The 13,652-nt window shown below is 49.1% G+C and overlaps 1 protein-coding gene across 7 annotated transcripts in view; it reads left to right on the top strand.

Annotated features, from left to right (window-relative positions):
- tatdn3 (TatD DNase domain containing 3) overlaps positions 1-12,055 on the top strand; it is a 13,478-nt gene extending 1,423 nt beyond the window's left edge. The window contains exons 2-12 of one of the 7 annotated variants that reach the window (XM_034678585.1): positions 4,190-4,273; positions 4,419-4,451; positions 5,062-5,135; positions 5,606-5,690; positions 7,322-7,384; positions 8,684-8,793; positions 8,937-8,992; positions 9,085-9,197; positions 9,447-9,527; positions 9,614-9,765; positions 11,604-12,055. In XM_034678585.1, coding sequence (XP_034534476.1) covers positions 4,217-4,273; positions 4,419-4,451; positions 5,062-5,135; positions 5,606-5,690; positions 7,322-7,384; positions 8,684-8,793; positions 8,937-8,992; positions 9,085-9,197; positions 9,447-9,527; positions 9,614-9,765; positions 11,604-11,697 — 918 coding nt within the window. In that variant the 5' untranslated portion in view covers positions 4,190-4,216 and the 3' untranslated portion in view covers positions 11,698-12,055. Of the gene's footprint in view, positions 1-4,104; positions 4,274-4,418; positions 4,452-5,061; positions 5,136-5,605; positions 5,691-7,321; positions 7,385-8,683; positions 8,794-8,936; positions 8,993-9,084; positions 9,198-9,446; positions 9,528-9,613; positions 9,766-11,603 lie in introns of those variants that run through there. The other 6 variants (XM_034678584.1, XM_034678589.1, XM_034678588.1 and 3 more) reach the window with 6 other exon arrangements.
- Positions 12,056-13,652: the final 1,597 nt, after the last annotated feature.

Below are 13,652 nucleotides of genomic sequence, written 5' to 3'. Positions count from 1 at the left end.
TCTCATACAGACACACAGGTTGTGTGTATCTCATACAGACACACAGGTTGTGGTATCTCATACAGACACACAGGTGTGTGTATCTCATACAGACACACAGGTTGTGTGTATCTCATACAGACACACAGGTTGTGTGTATCTCATACAGACACACAGGTTGTGTATCTCATACAGACACACAGGTTGTGTATCTCATACAGACACACAGGTTGTGTATCTCATACAGACACACAGGTTGTGTGTATCTCATACAGACACACAGGTTGTGTGTATCTCATACAGACACACAGACTGTGTGTATCTCATACAGACACACAGGCTGTGTGTATCTCATACAGACACACAGGTTGTGTGTATCTCATACAGACACACAGGTTGTGTGTATCTCATACAGACACACAGGTTGTGTGTATCTCATACAGACACACAGGTTGTGTGTATCTCATACAGACACACAGGCTGTGTGTATCTCATACAGACACACAGGTTGTGTGTATCTCATACAGACACACAGGTTGTGTGTATCTCATACAGACACAAGGTTGTGTTAATCTCATTACAGAACCCACCAGGCGTGTGTATCTCATACAGACACACAGGTTGTGTGTATCTCATACAGACACACAGACTGTGTGTATCTCATACAGACACACAGGTTGTGTGTATCTCATACAGACACACAGGTTGTGTATCTCATACAGACACACAGGTTGTGTATCTCATACAGACACACAGGTTGTGTGTATCTCATACAGGCACACAGGTTGTGTATCTCATACAGACACACAGGTTGTGTGTATCTCATACAGACACACAGGTTGTGTATCTCATACAGACACACAGGTTGTGTGTATCTCATACAGACACACAGGTTGTGTATCTCATACAGACACACAGGTTGTGTGTATCTCATACAGACACACAGACTGTGTGTATCTCATACAGACACACAGGTTGTGTGTATCTCATACAGACACACAGACTGTGTGTATCTCATACAGACACACAGGTTGTGTGTATCTCATACAGACACACAGGTTGTGTGTATCTCATACAGACACACAGACTGTGTGTATCTCATACAGACACACAGGTTGTGTGTATCTCATACAGACACACAGGCTGTGTGTATCTCATACAGACACACAGACTGTGTGTATCTCAGGTTGTGTGCTGATGTCTGGTCTGTGTGTGTTTCAGTTATGAGAGGGAAACATCAACCCCAATGCCAACGCCAGTCAAATCTGAATTTGTGAGACCCCCTTCACCTCCTCCACCTCCTCCACCCCCTCCACCCCTGTGTCACCTGATCCTTCAGATTGTCCCTCAGACCGGTGAGTAAAACCTGATGTGTGTACACTGCGTGCACAATTATTAGGCAGGTGAGTATTTTTGTGAATATGTTAAAAACTATGTTGTATAAATAAGACTGTATGAATGGATTCTTTCTGCTCCAGCGTCGACTGGGAGGACGGCACTTCCAGATGAAGACACAGAGAGTCATCACTAGAAGAAGATGTAACACAGGAAGTTGATTTGGAGGATGGAGACAGTGAGGATGGATCTTAAAGGCCTCGTGTTTGTGTGAGGTATAAAAGATAACCTCTGGTTTTTCTTCTTCTTCTTAATGTTTCATAATGCTGACCTCATAACTCAATACATTTGAACTGTTCTTCACCAGGACATGTGGGCTGGACTCCTCCCCCATATGACAGGACCACATGCCTGGGTCTTTGGGGTCTGTCAGCATGGTCCCTCAGTGGAGGACACAGAGAAGGAGATGATCAAGAAGAAAACTTTGACACACCAGAGACTGACAGAAACAGTTCTTGATGAACGCTGGTTAAAGAACGTCCACAAACATCTCCATTTCAGGTAGATCCACATCGGTCTCTGCTCTACTGTTCTCTGATTCAGACACTTCACAGTACTCCTGAATGTGTGCCGCCAGGTCTTCAATAGTGTTACCACAAAGTACACACTGTGCTTCCAGGTCAACTGCAGAGCTGGAGTCCTTCCAGGACCACATTCTGATGTATGCAGGCCAACGCTTCAGCTTCTCCCCACCAGTGTACATGCTGGAGTCATGCTGGCTGGCCTGGACTACAACCACCACGTCCACAGAGCAGCCAGGAGAACAGCTGATGGCTCCATACAGTATGTTGTACACATGTTACTACATGTTAGCATGAGCATGATAATCAAATGAATCTCCTGTGTTCTGTGTGTGTGAGCAACATGAACATAACACGTGGATCAGATGTGAAGTCTGGTACATTGTTGGGGTTCCTGAATGTCTCACTGAGTTTGCTGTCCTTTCTCTGAAGTACGGCAAGGTTTACAATAAAAGTCCAGGAAGTGGAGCCGGTACACGCTAAAGAAGGACTACAGCTACATCCCAGACCTCCAGAGTGCAATTCTGCTGAGTAGGTTGTCTGCTGCTGGAGGGTTACCACGACCAATGACAGGAAGGCCCGATGATCCCCTTCCGGTGTCCCTACCCCAACCCCCCAGGAGCTGCTGCAGATGCAGCTCAGCAGAGGACTCGGTGAGTTGACTCAGGGTTAGGGTTAGGGTGAATCTAACTTGAGCATGAAGTGCAGACATACTTCTGTGCATAAGAAGAAATTAAAAATAGCTGCAGCCAGATTCCATGTGCCGTCTCAAGGTCCATGAACTCAGATTCTGGAGCTCTAATCAACTTATTGACTGAAGAAGTCGTCCAAACAAAGCCGATGATAAACGACTGGGAAACATTTACACATGTTTGTCATTATGAATGATTGTTGTTCATTGTGGATGTATTTAAAACTCACTGATTAGTATCAAACATGTGATATTCTTCTAAAGGTCAACTTCTGCCAAACACATCAACAGCAGCAGCTGACGTCCAGCTCACCTGGTGGACCCTGGAGGTCGTGGACATGGTGTTTGTTTGTGTGTGTGTTTGTTTGTGTGTTTGTTTGTTGTACTCAAGTCTTTGTGTTGTGTCTAAATAACTTCAAATAAACTGTGATATATCATCACCATGGGGTTTCAATCTGTGCAGCTTGGAAGGAGATAAGAAATATTACAGGAAACTCATCAGACAGTTTGATGATTTATTGAAATAATTAACACAAAATAAATATTAAATATCTGTCTAAGGAAAACACAAATCAAAGATCTGAAGAGGTTTCTCATGTGAACTGGAACAAGGTCAAAACAAAGTTCTATCTTAAACATGTTCCTGTGTTCTTCTGGGAATGCAGCCCTGATATGGTCCATGTGGATCCGGGTAGCGGTCTCTTATGTTCCAGACACAGCAACGCTCTGTGGTCAGCTCCTAGTGCCCCGTAGCCACACAGCAGACTGGGGGAATGCTGTGTGGTGAAACTGTCTCTTGCTCTCCCCTGAGTCTGGAAGATCAGCCAAGGCTCCGACATCCTTCCAGATTCCCCTGGTGAGGCGCAGGCGTCCCTCCTGTGAGATGTAGGCTTCAATGTGTGGCAGCATGAAATACAGGAACCTGGTTTCTGCCCACAGCAGGGCGTTCCCCTGAAGTCATCGCACACACACACCAGGTAGGTTTATTAGTGACCTGAGATCCAGGAGCATCAGCTGGTGTTATATTCAAAAGGTCAAACATGAATTTGGAATGGATTGGATTTGTTCTTTTAACCCCTCATGGGTATCAGATCAGGAGGTTTTCACAGTCTGGCATAAGAAGAAAACTCTGCTTCATTTTCACAAAGGGAACATAAATCATCTTCAGATTTAAAGTGTGCTCAGAGTCATTCTGTAGAAGGATTCATATAGTTCATCATTTTAAAGTGTGTATCTTTTGCTCAGGGTGGTACAGGAAGTGTGAGATACATCCTTCTTAATGTTTCTGTGGATTTGATCTTATTTGTGTAAAATATTCAAAGACTATAAAATAGAATAAATTATACTTTAAAAAAGAATCTATATTTTATACTATATTAAAATAATATGATATATTTTATATATAAATATCATTCCTGTTCCGCCAGCTCTGTTGGGGGAACACATTCGCCGTTGGACCCGGAAGTTCCGGTCTGCGTTACAGTCAATGGTTCCCCCTTCAGGACTTCCGCTTGTCTGTTAGCTTCGTTTGAGACAAAATCCACACACTCCTCTCATTTTAACATTTTAACATTTTAACATTTTGATATTTTGATATTTTAACATTTTGATGTGTTATTATTTGAGTTGAATGGACTCCGGCTTCGTAGACTGTCACTGCCACATATCAGCCCGAGAGTTTGAGGAGGTAGGACCTCATGGAGTTAAAGTGCTGCTCCTGTAATAACTCTAATGTTGATAATTAATGTTTGACTCATGTTAATAAAACATTATGAATACACACGTGTTGCCATGGTTCCCACTATCTCTGAGATAACTGTTGTTGGTTTCAGGATCTGGAGGATGTGATTCAGAGGAGCTCAGAGGTCTGTTAATTTAAACTCATGTTAATGAACTCTCAGAGTAAGAGTGTGTGTCATACAGAGGAACAGATGATCACTTCACAGAGGACAGAGACATTAATGTGTGTGGGTGTGTGTGTGTGTGTGTGTGTGTCTCTCTCTCTCTGTGTCTCTCTGTGTGTGTGTGTCTCTCTCTCTGTGTCTCTCTCTGTGTGTGTGTGTGTGTGTGTCTCTCTCTCTCTGTCTGTCTCTGTGTGTGAGTGTGTGTCTCTCTCTCTGTGTGTGTCTCTCTCTCTGTGTGTGTGTGTCTGTCTCTCTCTCTCTCTGTGTCTCTGTGTGTGTGTGTGTGTGTGTGTGTGTGTGTGTCTCTCTCTCTCTGTGTGTGTCTCTCTGTGTGTGTGTGTGTGTGTGTGTGTCTCTCTCTCTCTCTCTCTGTGTGCGTGTGTGTCTGTCTCTCTCTGTGTGTGTGTCTCTCTCTCTCTCTCTCTCTCTGTGTGTCTCTCTCTCTCTGTGTGTGTGTCTGTGTGTGTGTGTGTGTGTCTCTGTGTGTGTGTGTGTGTGTGTGTGTCTGTGTGTGTCTGTGTGTGTGTGTGTGTCTCTGTGTGTGTGTGTGTCTCTGTGTGTGTGTGTGTAGGTTGGTGTAGAGACTCTGGTTGCGGTCACAGAAGAAGTCGGGGAGTTTGAACGAGTCCTCCAGCTGACGGAGCGGTTTGTGATTTCATGTTGTTTTTCTTAAACTCATATTATGTTGTTGTCTGTTGTGGACCCCGTTGTGGACTCTGTTGTGGACTCTGTTGTGGACCCTGTAGTGGACCCTGTAGTGGACTCTGTTGTGGACTCTGTTGTGGACCCTGTAGTGGACTCTGTTGTGGACCCTGTAGTGGACTCTGTTGTGGACCCTGTTGTGGACTCTGTTGTGGACTCTGTAGTGGACTCTGTTGTAGACCCTGTAGTGGACTCTGTTGTGGACTCTGTTGTGGACTGAGACAGTGAATGGATCCAGAACAGGAGCTTACACTGAGCTCTAACTCTGACGTGTTTATTGGTCAGCTGATTGGAGTGGTTTGATTTGATGAGTCAGGTAAACAGGTGGAGGGTAAACAGAGCCACATGTGAACAGAGTTAAAGAACCAGGACCTCTCCTCTCCTCCGTCTGTTATTCCTCCTCTTTCCCACAGTTATCCTCGTCTGCTGGCGCCATGTTTCGGCGTCCATCCTCTGCAGGTCGTCGGGGGCCTCGAGCAGCGCAGCGTCAAACCTCAGGTATGAAAACAGACCTCCCTCCATCTTTGTTTTCCTTCAGGGGGGAGATAAAGAACTCTAAACAGACTGATCAGCAGGAGGGAGGAGGAGGAGGAGGAGGAGGAGGAGGAGGAGGAGGACGGGGAGTTGGAGGTGGGCCTCAGAGCAGGAGGAAGGGAGGAGGAGGAGGGGGAGGTGGGCCTCAGAGCAGGAGGAAGGGAGGAGGAGGAGGGGGGAGGAGGAGGGGGAGGTGGGCCTCAGAGCAGGAGGAAGGGAGGAGGAGGAGGACTTGATCTAACATTAAGGAACAGAAGTGAAGTGATGTTTCTAATTGAGGGTGAAAGTTACTGATTGAAGCTTTAATCGTGTTGAAACTCTGCCAGAGTAAACTCATGTTCTCAGATTAAGTGACTCCTGATCATTGAAGCGAGGACTCTTTCACGCTCGCTGTGAAACGCTGCAGCGCCTGCAGCGTCACAGTGCAGACGCTGTGAGGCGCTGCAGACGCTGCAGACGCTGTGAGGCGCTGCCGACGCTGCAGACGCTGTGAGGCGCTGCAGACGCTGCAGACGCTGTGAGGCGCTGCAGACGCTGTGAGGCGCTGCAGACGTGAGGCGCTGCAGACGCTGTGAGGCGCTGCAGACGCTGTGAGGCGCTGCAGACGTTGTGAGGCGCTGCAGACGCTGTGAGGCGCTGCAGACGCTGTGAGGCGCTGCAGACGCTGTGAGGCGCTGCAGACGCTGTGAGGCGCTGCAGACGCTGTGAGGCGCTGCAGACGTTGTGAGGCGCTGCAGACGCTGTGAGGCGCTGCAGACGCTGCAGACGCTGTGAGGCGCTGCAGACGCTGTGAGGCGCTGCAGACGCTGTGAGGCGCTGCAGACGCTGCAGACGCTGTGAGGCGCTGCAGACGCCGTGAGGCGCTGCAGACGCCGTGAGGCGCTGCAGACGCCGTGAGGCGCTGCAGACGCCGTGAGGCGCTGCAGACGTTGTGAGGCGCTGCAGACGCTGCAGACGCTGTGAGGCGCTGCAGACGCTGTGAGGCGCTGCAGACGCTGCAGACGCTGTGAGGCGCTGCAGACGCTGTGAGGCGCTGCAGACGCTGCAGACGCTGTGAGGCGCTGCAGACGCTGTGAGGCGCTGCAGACGTTGTGAGGCGCTGCAGACGCTGTGAGGCGCTGCAGACGCTGTGAGGCGCTGCAGACGTTGTGAAGCGCTGCAGACGCTGTGAGGCGCTGCAGACGCTGCAGATGCAGACAGAGATCTGGTGTGAAGTTCATCCTCCGTTTGAAGTTCAGGTGAAGAAACGTTCAGATGTAATCCTCCTGAGAGACTCGGCATCATTCTCCCAGCAGAAACCTGATCCTTTATAATCTCTTTATAACTCCCTGAAGGGGGTCAGCTGAGTCTGGATTAACTCTGCTCTCATACTTTTGATTGATGGAGAAACTAACATGATACTGATACTTATAAAAAGACATCAGAGGTGAGAACATTTAAACTCAAATAAAAACATGGTGGACTTTGTTTAGGTCTGAACAGGGCGCCGGTGGCCTATAGTGGTCTTAGTGCGCCCCATGTACAGAGGCTGTAGTCCTCATTGTCCCCGTCTGTAAAGTGTTGATCTTTAATCTGAGATGTTTCTGTCTTTAAAGGACCTGGATGCTGCCCGGCCTCACTTCTACAAACACAGAGAGCGCATCGTGGCTGTTGGAGAGGTACACACACACACACACACACACACACACACACACACACACACACACACACACACACACACACACACCTTTTATTCTGCGTGGTATTGAGGAATGTGTGTGTTTGTAAAAGCTGAGTCAGCGATCCCACGCTCCTCCTCCTCCTCCGGTCTCTCTCTGTGTTTGGTGGTCTGCTCACTGAGGCAGAGAGCTCAGACCTGTGAGTCTGGTCCTGTCTGGTCTCTCTGTGTTTGATGGTCTGCTCACTGAGGCAGAGAGCTCAGACCTGTGAGTCTGGTCCTGTCTGGTCTCTCTGTGTTTGGTGGTCTGCTCACTGAGGCAGAGAGCTCAGACCTGTTAGTCTGGTCCTGTCTGGTCTCTCTGTGTTTGATGGTCTGCTCACTGAGGCAGAGAGCTCAGACCTGTTAGTCTGGTCCTGTCCGGTCTCTCTGTGTTTGATGGTCTGCTCACTGAGGCAGAGAGCTCAGACCTGTTAGTCTGGTCCTGTCTGGTCTCTCTGTGTTTGGTGGTCTGCTCACTGAGGCAGAGAGCTCAGACCTGTTAGTCTGGTCCTGTCTGGTCTCTCTGTGTTTGGTGGTCTGCTCACTGAGGCAGAGAGCTCAGACCTGTGAGTCTGGTCCTGTCTGGTCTCTCTGTGTTTGATGGTCTGCTCACTGAGGCAGAGAGCTCAGACCTGTTAGTCTGGTCCTGTCTGGTCTCTCTGTGTTTGGTGGTCTGCTCACTGAGGCAGAGAGCTCAGACCTGTTAGTCTGGTCCTGTCCGGTCTCTCTGTGTTTGGTGGTCTGCTCACTGAGGCAGAGAGCTCAGACCTGTTAGTCTGGTCCTGTCTGGTCTCTCTGTGTTTGGTGGTCTGCTCACTGAGGCAGAGAGCTCAGACCTGTTAGTCTGGTCCTGTCTGGTCTCTCTGTGCTTGGTGGTCTGCTCACTGAGGCAGAGAGCTCAGACCTGTTAGTCTGGTCCTGTCTGGTCTCTCTGTGTTTGGTGGTCTGCTCACTGAGGCAGAGAGCTCAGACCTGTTAGTCTGGTCCTGTCTGGTCTCTCTGTGTTTGGTGGTCTGCTCACTGAGGCAGAGAGCTCAGACCTGTTAGTCTGGTCCTGTCTGGTCTCTCTGTGTTTGGTGGTCTGCTCACTGATGCAGAGAGCTCAGACCTGTGAGTCTGGTCCTGTCTGGTCTCTCTGTGCTTGGTGGTCTGCTCACTGAGGCAGAGAGCTCAGACCTGTGAGTCTGGTCCTGTCCGGTCTCTCTGTGTCCGGTTCCTCCTGTCATAATGAGTGAAGGTGTCCTGCTGGTGGTTTCAGATCGGGTTGGACTTCACCCCGTGGTGCGCTCCCTCTCAGCAGGACAGGGACCACATGATGGAGGTCTTTGTGAAACAGCTCAGCATCGCCAAGGAGCTGGACCTGCCCGTGTGAGTCCAGCAGAACGAGACCCTGTTCACGGTCCTGTGTCTTTGTGACACAGTAATGGTCTCTCTTTGCTGCAGGTCAAACTTTAGACGAGTCCTCGATGAAGATCCTGACTCTTCTTCTTCTTCTCTCCTGCGCTCTGCAGAAACGTCCACTCTCGATCAGCTGCTCAGGTCACCATAGCAACCATGCGAGAACAAGGTGTGTTACCTGCGTGAGTGCGTGCGTGCCTGCTCGCTTGTGTGCGTGCGTGTGTGGAGGTCTGGATGTGACCCCCTCCGCTCTCCTCTCAGGGATCAGTCGAGCTCTGCTTCATAACTTTGCTGGGAGACCATCAGCCGCTCTGGAAGGAGTGAAGGCGGGTTACCTGTTCTCCTTTCCTCCTGCCGTCTGCAGGAACCAGCAGGTGAGTTTAACCCTTTCATAACCCTCTGATGTTTGCGTCCCTGATGAAGCTGAGAGGAGACTCGTCCCTTAAAGGTCGGCATTCAAACGGTCTTTGTCTGGTAGGATTTATCAGCTGTTGCATGAACCTTCAAATGAACGTGTTAAAAACAGGTTGTAGTTACAGAAGGAACATGTGTGAGGGTGAGAGTTTTATCTGCAGCAGAGAAGAAGCTGCTGAGTCACTACATGTGTTCAAACGTCTCCACAGAGAGACAGACTGATCCGGCAGATCCCTCTGGAGCACATCTGTCTGGAAACAGACTCTCCTTCACTGGGACTGGAAAAACACGTGAGTAACATCTGCTGCAGGTGTGTTCACCCTCTCACCCTCTCCTCCAGGTGTGTTCACCCTCTCTGCTGTGTTTTGGTCTCCAGGTGAGGAACGAGCCTTGTAACATCGTTCTGTCCTGTCGGTACATCGCTGACGTCAAAGGTGTGTCTCCAGAAACCGTCCGACTCGTCACCTCACAGAACGCCTACCGACTCTTCCCCAAGGCCGACACACGCGGTCTGAGACAGGTGAGAGGATGAGTCTCCTGCTCAGAGTGTTTAAAGAGGGTCTGAGACAGGTGAGAGGATGAGTCTCCTGCTCAGAGTGTTTAAAGAGGGTGTGAGACAGGTGAGAGGATGAGTCTCCTGCTCAGAGTGTTTAAAGAGGGTCTGAGACAGGTGAGAGGATGCGTCTCCTGCTCAGAGTGTTTAAAGAGGGTCTGAGACAGGTGAGAGGATGAGTCTCCTGCTCAGGGTGTTTAAAGAGGATCTGAGACAGGTGAGAGGATGAGTCTCCTGCTCAGGTGTTTAAAGAGGGTGAGAGACAGGTGAGAGGATGAGTCTCCTGCTCAGAGTGTTTAAAGAGGGTGAGACAGGTGAGAGGATGAGTCTCCTGCTCAGAGTGTTTAAAGAGGGTGTGAGACAGGTGAGAGGATGAGTCTCCTGCTCAGGGTGTTTAAAGAGGGTGTGAGACAGGTGAGAGGATGAGTCTCCTGCTCAGAGTGTTTAGAGGGTGTGAGACAGGTGAGAGGATGAGTCTCCTGCTCAGAGTGTTTAAAGAGGGTCTGAGACAGGTGAGAGGATGAGTCTCCTGCTCAGAGTGTTTAAAGAGGGTGTGAGACAGGTGAGAGGATGAGTCTCCTGCTCAGAGTGTTTGGAGGGTGTGAGACAGGTGAGAGGATGAGTCTCCTGCTCAGAGTGTTTAAAGAGGGTGTGAGACAGGTGAGAGGATGAGTCTCCTGCTCAGTGTTTAAAGAGGGTGTGAGACAGGTGAGAGGATGAGTCTCCTGCTCAGTGTTTAAAGAGGGTGTGAGACAGGTGAGAGGATGAGTCTCCTGCTCAGGGTGTTTAAAGAGGGTGAGACAGGTGAGAGGATGAGTCTCCTGCTCAGAGTGTTTAAAGAGGGTGAGACAGGTGAGAGGATGAGTCTCCTGCTCAGAGTGTTTAAAGAGGGTGTGAGACAGGTGAGAGGATTAGTCTCCTGCTCAGGGTGTTTAAAGAGGGTGTGAGACAGATGAGAGGATGAGTCTCCTGCTCAGAGTGTTTAAAGAGGGTGTGAGACAGATGAGAGGATGAGTCTCCTGCTCAGGGTGTTTAAAGAGGGTGTGAGACAGGTGAGAGGATGAGTCTCCTGCTCAGAGTGTTTAAAGAGGGTGTGAGACAGGTGAGAGGATTAGTCTCCTGCTCAGGGTGTTTAGAGGGTGAGACAGGTGAGAGGATGAGTCTCCTGTGTGAGACAGTGAAGGACGCTCACTCTGCTGGTTTCTGGAGTTAGGTTTATTTCAGACGTTCACATGAGATCAACAGGACGGAGAGGACACTGAGCTTTTTACAGACGGGCAGAAAGAAGAACAGAAACATGGTGAACACATGAGTCATGTGATGAAGTGATGATTTTACAGTTTAATATTCTGACAGTCAGAACCTCTGTGAATAAAAAGACTGAGACGATGCGTTCAGGTCCCTCGTGGTGTGTTGGTCAGCGTGGCGTCGTCTGTCTGCAGCGTCACACGAGCTGAGACTGATCTGTGAGAGAGGAAGAGGAGAACATCACAGGGTCAGATATTAACTCCATGCAGCTCATTCATAAAGTTTATTAACAAACTTTGACTCAACTTAAAGTTTACAGATTAATATCAGAACGTTTCTGAGAGCTTTTATTTTGTAGAGAACAGGAAGCTGAAGGATGAGGTGATTCTGACTCCTCTGTTTTTAGTGTTTAAGAAGTTCTGACAGCAGGAGAGGATTCATCATGTGACCTGTTGTGATACTGCATCACTTAATAACCTCATAATAATAAATAATAACCTTAATATGAATTATATTATATTAATAAACCTCCATGAAGAGGTGAACGTGTGAACTCTCCTTACAGCTCTCTTCAAAGTGTCTCCTCTCTGCGAGCTGAGTGGGGGCCTCTCTCTCTCTGCAGACCGGTCTACGCTGAGGTCCAGCACTCAGAGCGCTGAGGAGGACCGGGCTGGTCTTCAGGTGGCTCCTGTAGTGTCTCCTCTCGGCCCTGTCCCAGCTGGACCGGGGGTCCAGCTCCACCTGACACCAGGTCTCCCTGCGCAGGTTGAGCTCGCTCACAGACATGATGTTTGTGTTTCTCAGTGTTCAGGTTTGACTGACTGTGAGGAGACGCTGAGGCCAGGGTTACCATAACAACAGGAAACCTGAGGAAGCTCACCTGCACAGCAAAGATCTTCTGTGTTCACAGGAGGTGTTACTCTGCTGGAACCTGAGAACACCACAGACTCTTATTTATGTCAGGTTTAAAATCTGTGAAATATTTGGAAAGAATAAAAGTGATCACTTAGAGACTCACTGCTCCTTGTTTTGGTCCTTGCTTTGTTCCTTTTTATGTGTTTGTTTGTTCCTACCCTCAGTAGAGCTCATTCAGTCTGTGGTAAACTCTCTGAGTGTTTCATATTAGATTTCATTTAATGACATTTCACACAGGAAATATGAAACCAGATAAAACAGATCCCTGCCATCGTTTCTCGAAGTCCCGCCCCTTCTTCACTGTGATTGGTTAAAGTAGAAACAGAGTGCTGTGAGCTCAGTGTTTAGGCTCTTAGTGAGCTGAGCGCTGAAGACATCAGCAGCTGCTGTCAGTGAATATAAAGTCCTTAGTGGACACAGGCCCTTACTGTGGAAACAGAGACAGAGTGAGAGCTCTCTCTCTTCTCTCTCTGCTGAAACACACACTGAGGTCAGAGGTCATTTGATCCTCCTGAGACAGACCTACATCCAGCAGAGGCTCTCAGAGGGAACAAAGCTTCATGAGAACAAAAACATTAAAGATACAGACTGTTCGTTCCAGTCTGAGCTCTCTGAGCCTCGCCATGATTTAATGAAATACATCAGACCCCTTTAACTGGATTAAACAAGAACCAGAGACTCTGACCCGCTCTGAAGATCTCACTGCAAAGACTGAACCACAGAGACCCTGAACCACAGAGACCCTGAACCAGAGACTCTGACCCGCTCTGAAGATCTCACTGCAAAGACTGAACCACAGAGACCCTGAACCACAGAGACCCTGAACCACAGAGACCCTGAACCAGAGACTCTGACCCGCTCTGAAGATCTCACTGCAAAGACTGAACCACAGAGACCCTGAACCGGAGAGACCCTGAACCAGAGACTCTGACCCGCTCTGAAGATCTCACTGCAAAGACCGAACCACAGAGACCCTGAACCACAGAGACCCTGAACCACAGAGACCCTGAACCAGAGACTCTGACCCGCTCTGAAGATCTCACTGCAAAGACTGAACCACAGAGACCCTGGACCACAGAGACGCTGAACCAGAGACTCTGACCCGCTCTGAAGATCTCACTGCAAAGACTGAACCACAGAGACCCTGAACCGGAGAGACCCTGAACCAGAGACTCTGACCCGCTCTGAAGATCTCACTGCAAAGACCGAACCACAGAGACCCTGAACCACAGAGACCCTGAACCAGAGACTCTGACCCGCTCTGAAGATCTCACTGCAAAGACTGAACCACAGAGACCCTGAACCACAGAGACCCTGAACCACAGAGACCCTGAACCAGAGACTCTGACCCGCTCTGAAGATCTCACTGCAAAGACTGAACCACAGAGACCCTGAACCACAGAGACCCTGAACCAGAGACTCTGACAGGGCAGGTAGAGGAGGTTTTATCTTGTGTTAAGGTACCTGTAGAGGTTGAGTAGGGTCAGGCTTTATAAGGACTTAAACACGATGTTTTAAAGTCGTCTCCATGTTCTGAGGATGAGACTCTGAGGTTTGAATCACCTGCAGGATCAGAGCTGCTGCTGCTGCAGGACTCTCCTCTGGGTCACATGCTGATTAGGATTATCAGATAAAGAGCCGAGCATATGGACCGTCTGTTCGAGGACACGGAGCGAGCAGAGGGTCTGCGTCAGGTTTA

The sequence above is a fragment of the Notolabrus celidotus genome, unplaced genomic scaffold, assembly GCF_009762535.1.
Source record: "Notolabrus celidotus isolate fNotCel1 unplaced genomic scaffold, fNotCel1.pri scaffold_177_arrow_ctg1, whole genome shotgun sequence".
NCBI classification, from domain to species: domain Eukaryota; kingdom Metazoa; phylum Chordata; class Actinopteri; order Labriformes; family Labridae; genus Notolabrus; species Notolabrus celidotus.
Note: the sequence above shows the minus strand (reverse complement) of the source record. Positions and strands in the feature narration are given on the sequence as shown.